The sequence below is a fragment of the Taurulus bubalis genome (assembly GCF_910589615.1).
Source record: "Taurulus bubalis genome assembly, chromosome: 11".
Lineage (NCBI taxonomy): Eukaryota > Metazoa > Chordata > Actinopteri > Perciformes > Cottidae > Taurulus > Taurulus bubalis.
Window position 1 is genome coordinate 8119531 of NC_136599.1, and position 6682 is coordinate 8126212.

General features: G+C 39.4%; 1 protein-coding gene across 1 annotated transcript; it reads right to left on the minus strand.

The window, feature by feature from the left end:
• Positions 1 to 1188: 1188 nt before the first annotated feature.
• tnfrsf9a (tumor necrosis factor receptor superfamily, member 9a) lies at positions 1189 to 3110 on the minus strand (the record flags this gene model as incomplete). The annotated part of the gene is made up of 7 exons (XM_079226499.1): positions 1189 to 1307; positions 1444 to 1572; positions 1687 to 1787; positions 1886 to 1958; positions 2062 to 2199; positions 2307 to 2426; positions 2975 to 3110. 7 exons carry the CDS (start codon positions 3108 to 3110, stop codon positions 1189 to 1191), a joined length of 816 nt encoding a protein of 271 aa, XP_079082625.1.
• Positions 3111 to 6682: the final 3572 nt, after the last annotated feature.

Here is a 6682-nt window from a genome sequence, read left to right on the forward strand (position 1 = left end):
ATGGAAACCCACTGTGTTGCCTAACTTTAGGAATGTCCCAGCTTGCTTAAGAGAACCAGATTTAAAAAAAGAAAAAGCCCGCCGTGCTGTAGATTTGGAGATTGTGTACTGTACAGTAGATTCCCCTTAACACATTATAGTATTACTTATTGACAAACATGGAAACTCCCTTCACTGGAGTTTTTGACACCATTGAAGTAGGAAATCCCATATAGTTCCTGGTAATGTTGGGTAGGGTGGCATAGGCTATATACCACCTTGTCTTCAACAGGATAGCTTTGTTTACAAAAGTATACAAAGTGTTATCTTCTGTGTTATATAGACTCACTTAAACACTTTAAATATTGGTAATAAACCAAAACAAACAAAAACTAACAAACTATCCCCTGATGAATGCTAAATGTTTCACCACATACAATCGTGGTTGACTCAGCATTGTTAGTTTGGCTTCACCAAAACCAGGGTTAGAAGGTTACAGTAAACCGGTAACTGGAGTAAAACATGCCTAAGCCTGAGGCGTGACTCAAACCGGCCTCTCAGACTTCTACACCCACCTGTACAGTACAGCCACACAGCGGCTTTACCGCGCAGACATGCAAATATCAAAGTAGTGAAACTGCATTACACTCCCTCACAGGCTACAGTATTATTTCACACAGCCCAGTGGCACAAGTCCAGGTACTTGTTTTACAATAGTTCTTTTAACTGTGCTATTTTTAGGTTTCTAAAGGGTGTCACATGATCTGGTGCCAAATGCAATCCAATAATGCAAAACCTTCCACAGCAATTAAGGATACTATATCTCTCAAGCTTAACTGAAAGCGGAAAAAATACACAGCTTCACTGTCTGCTATAATTTACATGATGAATAAGTCCACTTTGTTTCCCCCACCCCGCCATCCAGAATTCCCCTTCCACTGTTATTTATGATATCATCAAAAGATCCCTATAATTATACCCTGCAGTCATCGTCTCTCAACGTATTCCCAGTAGCTTTGGTTACTCTGATAAAAGGAAAATAGACTGGGTAAAAGACACAACGCATTGCTCTGTTTCTGTCGAATCTCCAACTCAGATCCTCCAAACGTATGGCTCAGTATCGCAAATCAGGACCCTATCTTATTCTGGATATCCTGGATATCCTGTTTCCGTTCAGTCAACAGGAACTTGAGTGTGGCGTTCCAGCCGTCATACAATGAGCTGCTCTGAGGACTCCTTGGAGGCCAGCGACTCTGAGCTGCTGCCCTGCTCTTGCTCGGCCTCGTGGAAGCTGCACTCGATTGCTATTAATGTCCTGGGATCATCATCTAAAGAAGAGAAAGATGACAGATCAAATACCTTCTTCACTGTATGTGAGATTGGCTTGATAAACATCCGGAATATTCACAATCATTAATGTAATACGGTCGACATGATCTCTTAATATATCGTGGAGTATGGTACCTGTCGGGGTTCTGATTATCGGTGTCTTCGGGATTGGCTTTTCTTCTCGTGTCTTTCTTTTCTTGGCCATAATGCTGCTGATGGTGATGATGAGGCCGAAGGCCAGCAGCACTCCACTGGTGACCACAGCTAAGACCAATGGCCATGACTGTTCTGTGTGAGCTGACAGAAAACGGCAAGAAATTATTGCTGGCTTTAAATAAAAAAGAACAAGAATTAAAGCACAACAGGATGCCGTCTTACCAGGTTTATTTTTGTGCACTGTGCTAACTGAAACATTGGCACACTTAATGTCAGAAAGTGCATCTCCCTTGGCCACAATCACTTGTTCTGGATTGGGACACCTTCGAGAAAACAAAGACATCAAATCTCAGTCAGCACAACAAATATACAACATGGCGATCGTAGTAGTATTTTTTTTTTAGAGCGGTTAATATCTCACTTGTTACTCCAGGGTTTACACATCTGGTGAAGTTGGTCATTGAAGGTTCCAGCTGGACACGGTCTGCATGAACCTGTGCAGGAAATCAGTCTGTCGATTAGCCACGCAACATAACCTGTTATTAATTTCATGTATGTGTGCGTAAATCATGAGCTTCTTTCTTTAGTTCTACTTACGCTTCTCTGTAGGTTCCTGACCTTTGTCACACTTTTTGACACAGAATAAACAGCGGTCATCCCCGCAGGTGAGTCCCTCTTTACAGCCACACTGTGCGTTGGTTGTGTCTGTGCACTGTTTCACATAGACCTGAGCACCTACGCAGACAAAGATATTCAAAGAGAGTTGTAAAAAAAAAAATCAGCTCGTAGTATATTACTGAATAAATGAGTTTTGAATCTGGTTTTAGGATCTGCTGACGTACCGACACACTGTCTACACCTGGTACACCGGGCGTTTTTAGGGTTCTCTGAAAATGTCCCGTCCTCACAAGGAATACAAAGGTCTTTTGGCCGTGGGCCACAGCGGTTGCCCATGTGGTGCCCTGCAAACAAGGTTCAAGGTTAAAGATGAATTCATTTGACATATGACTTTAAAGCGTTTAAAAAACAAAACATGAAATGACATTAAATATATTTCACAGCTCCAAATTATCTGACTTATCTGCTGCACCATCCACGCTTTTTGTCTTTGTTGTGGTATTAGCTGAAAAACCACTGAAACTATTTTTGGTTACAAGTTACCACAGAAGTGCTGAAAGTCTGGAATTGTATTTTTTTTTTTTTTTCGCCTCTACAGGCAAAAGCACATACAACTCTGAGGGCTTATTGATTTGATTATGGAATAATGTTAACATATTTGTTATAACAGCTGAGTTCATGAGGAAAGTGAGCATAGATGGTATCTTCTTCCCTTCATGAATATATGTATGCAGTTCATTAGAACAGTGCTGTTTCTGTTTTATTGTTATACTTTTTAAAGCCACAATATGAATGATACATGCAGTATATATTGACCTGTAGCGACTCACAGCACATTTTATTTTTCAAAACCACAGAGTTGGAACGCTCCTTATCTCCTTTTGTTACTTACCAGGATAACAGGCTTCACAGCAAACGTTCTCCCCACTTGATGTCCATTTCATGCAGCCTCTGTCCGTCTGCCCGACGCTGCACAAACAGCCCTGCAGCAGCAGAGAGAGACCCATCGCCCAGAAGAGTGCAGCCATGTCTGCTCTCCAGGCGTGTGGGTAAGGTCGCCTCAGGAAAGACGTGAGGTAATCCAATCCAAGAAATCTCCCAGGTACCTAATTTATTCTTAAGAAAAGGCACTTTCTTTCTAAATCTGTAGCTTGACTCTTAAATACGTGAACATTCCTCTGAACCTAAAGCCTCTCAGCTGTAACGTGATGGTGAGGGGAAATGAATTATGTCATGAAGAAATCTCTCTGTGCTGTGTGTGGCCTCTGTGGTCTTGACTATGAGTTGGAGAGCAAAGCCAGCTGAGCTGCTATTCATACTCAGGGGGCGTGTCTGTAAAATGACTCATTGTAACTCATACTTGAAATACGCTAAACTCTGATGACCTTTTATTGCATACAATACTACGACATTTGTCACGAGTAAATTATTTTTAAAGGAATGCCATAAGTTATTTTTAAAGGATTGCCATATTATGTTGTATGATTTGTTATGACATACTATGAACTTTTATTCTGACTCCTTTATGGCATACTATACTTTGTCATTTTTTTAATGACTTTTTATGTCTTATGACTTTTTAAAAGCATTTTTTTTTTTGATTTGTGATTTTTTTAACTTTTTTTTATGTTTTAACTTATTTTTTAGCATTTACACTATGACCTTCTTTTTTGAGTTTTTGCAATAACTAATGCTACTACTAGTATATTATTTTCTTTTTCAATATAGTATACTATCACTTTTTTTAATGTACTACTCTATGACTTATTTTTACATGACTTTTTATGACTTTATTCAACATTCTATAAAATAACTTTTTAATGACTTTTCACCATCCATCCATTTTCCTCCACTTATCCGGGGTCGGGTCGCGGTGGCAGCCGGGCCGGCAGGCTGACCCAGGCTTCCCTCTCACCCGCAACATGTACCAACAAATTCTGGTGTTCCCCGGGAAGTTGGCAGATATAATCCCTCCAGCGTGTCCTGGGTCTTCCCCGCGGTCTCCTACCAGTTGGACGTCCCTGGAAAACTCCTGTAATGGGAGACGTCTAGTTGATCTGAATTAGATGCCCAAACTGAAATTCCACCATACAATACTGTGACTATTACTCTTTACAACATACTAAACTTTTTGGACTTTTTTTCAACATGAGTCATTATTTCGATTTTTCAACATAATCTGCCGTGACATTTTATGACCTTTTTCAATATTGTGTACTATTTTCCAAGTATACTATGACTTTTTTTATAACTTTTTGATGACATCTTTCAACATACTATACCATGATTGTTTATGACATACGATACTCTGACCTTCTTTCACTACACTTTTGTGACATGACATTTTTTTGACATACTTCACTTTTTTTTCTCCATAAAATCTTTCAGCATGCTATATCATGACATATTTTGACATGTGTCACAGCCCGGCTCATAGATGGCAACAAACGGTGAGACAAACGAGCGAGCCGCTAACAATAAACGATTTATTTTGAAGAACATAAGTCAAACCATGTAAAGTGGAGGTATCTGTTATCAGTAGTGAAGAGCATGTATGGATGTGTGGCAGTGTGTATTAAGAAACATAACTAAAGCATGAACCACGGGAACTGTGTCATTACAGCAACACAAAGGCTCTCCTCCCCCAGAGAGATGAAGAAGGTCTTAAAGGCCACACCGGCTCATCCAGCTGAGTTCACTCCAACCAGCACCTGCTACAGAGAACGAAACCACAGGGACACCTCGGATGGGAGGAGGAGGGTCGTCACGCATCACATTACAGTTAATATACACATGCTATACAAGTACTTTTTTCATGTCATAGCCAACATATTGTAGAATGACTTTTTGATGACGTATTTCGACATACGACTCTTTGATGACTTTTGACTTTTTTATTTCATTTTTCTACATACTATTTCGACATATGAACTTTCGATTTTTGACTTTATATTACTTTTGTTAACTTACTCAACTAAGACTTTTTAATATACTATACTGTGACTTTTTTAGACATTATATATACTACTATGACCTTTTTATAACTTTTTACGTAATTTTTGTTACTTTTATGTCATAACATGTATTTTCCTGACACATTACTATTATATGCTATGTTCATGTCTTTTAATGACATACAGTCTCAAAAAATTCATAGTATAGTATTACATTAAACATTTAATAAAATGCCATAACATGTCATCAAATTACACTTTTTGTGACATACTATACTGTTTGATGGCATACTATGATATTTTAATGACCATTCTTCTGTTGCCAATAGGTGCCTACTTAGTTAGAGCTTTGGATGACAGAATGGTCTTGTTATGATTGTCGTCATCTTTTCAAGTTGTTCATATGTCCGCATTAAGTAGACTTCTATTTAAAAGTTTCATTTGGGAGGCAGTTGTTGGTGCAGATTCACTTCAGAGGCCAAATGTCTGGTTTGCTCACTGGTTTGTTTTGTTTTCAGTAATAATAGTCTTACCTGTACCAAAAGTGAAACTGGACTTGTATTGACTTTGATGTCTCCAGTTCACTGTTTTTATTGTATTTTATTTGTTTGAACTGCTTAGTTTGATCAACAAAACCTAAGCCGATGTCATTGTGAGGAGCGGCCTTCCTGCTTGTAGTCATTGTCCTGGGGGGTATCATTCCGTCACAAGAGGGATTGATGCTGATGAGTCACGCTAAACAAACATATGAGCTCCTCGTGAAAACAGTCACAAGTTACTGAAAAGTTAAAAAAACTTCCTCTTTTTGCTTTTTTCACCTATTATTATGTCTGGTGATTAATGCTTTTAATTCCCTTTGAAAGAAACCACAGCAAAGTGGCCCCTCAGGGAAACTGAAACAAGTAGTATCCCGGCCTGTTCTCATTCCCAACACGTCGCCATGCCCTCCGGCTTATGATACAAAGGGCACAAGGACAATTTTAGCATCTGTACGAGATGTTTTCTGTACTTTTACTTTACTTATTTTCGCTGCTGTAACCCAACCCAGACAGAGCGTCAATGTGTTCCAACTCGGGAGCAGGAAGAGCTGCAGCATGTCATTGTGCTAAAGTGAAAGAGGGGTTTTCAAAAGGTTATTAATTGAATGAGTAACTGTCGCTTCATGATGAGTGGTCTGTCCATTGCAAAACAAGTCCATCATGGGGTTTTCTTTCTTTGAAAAGGAAACTGATTGTTTTCCGACAGTAAGTGCTTTGACTTTTGGAGAACAGGAATTCTGCTGACTAATGATGACGTTCAATTCACTCAAATTACAAAACCCAATATCTGCCTGCTAGGTCATTTTTTTAAGCGTATCATAACCATGATACTTTGACATTCTACTGCATCATTCTCAGTCTACCATGACTCACCTACTCTGAGTGCATACGCACGTTACACCACTGTGATGTCAGAAGTCAGCAGCTCATCCGCCGACGCATCCTCGGCCAAGAAACACCTCCCACACTTACCTTAACCTCCCCCTAATCCTATATGAAGAACTGTAAACCCCAGAAGCTCAATTAACATACTGGCTTGGGAAATAGGTTTTTCTTTGAGTAGTAATGATATTCATTCATTCTGCTGGTAAGTGTGTGTGTGTGTGT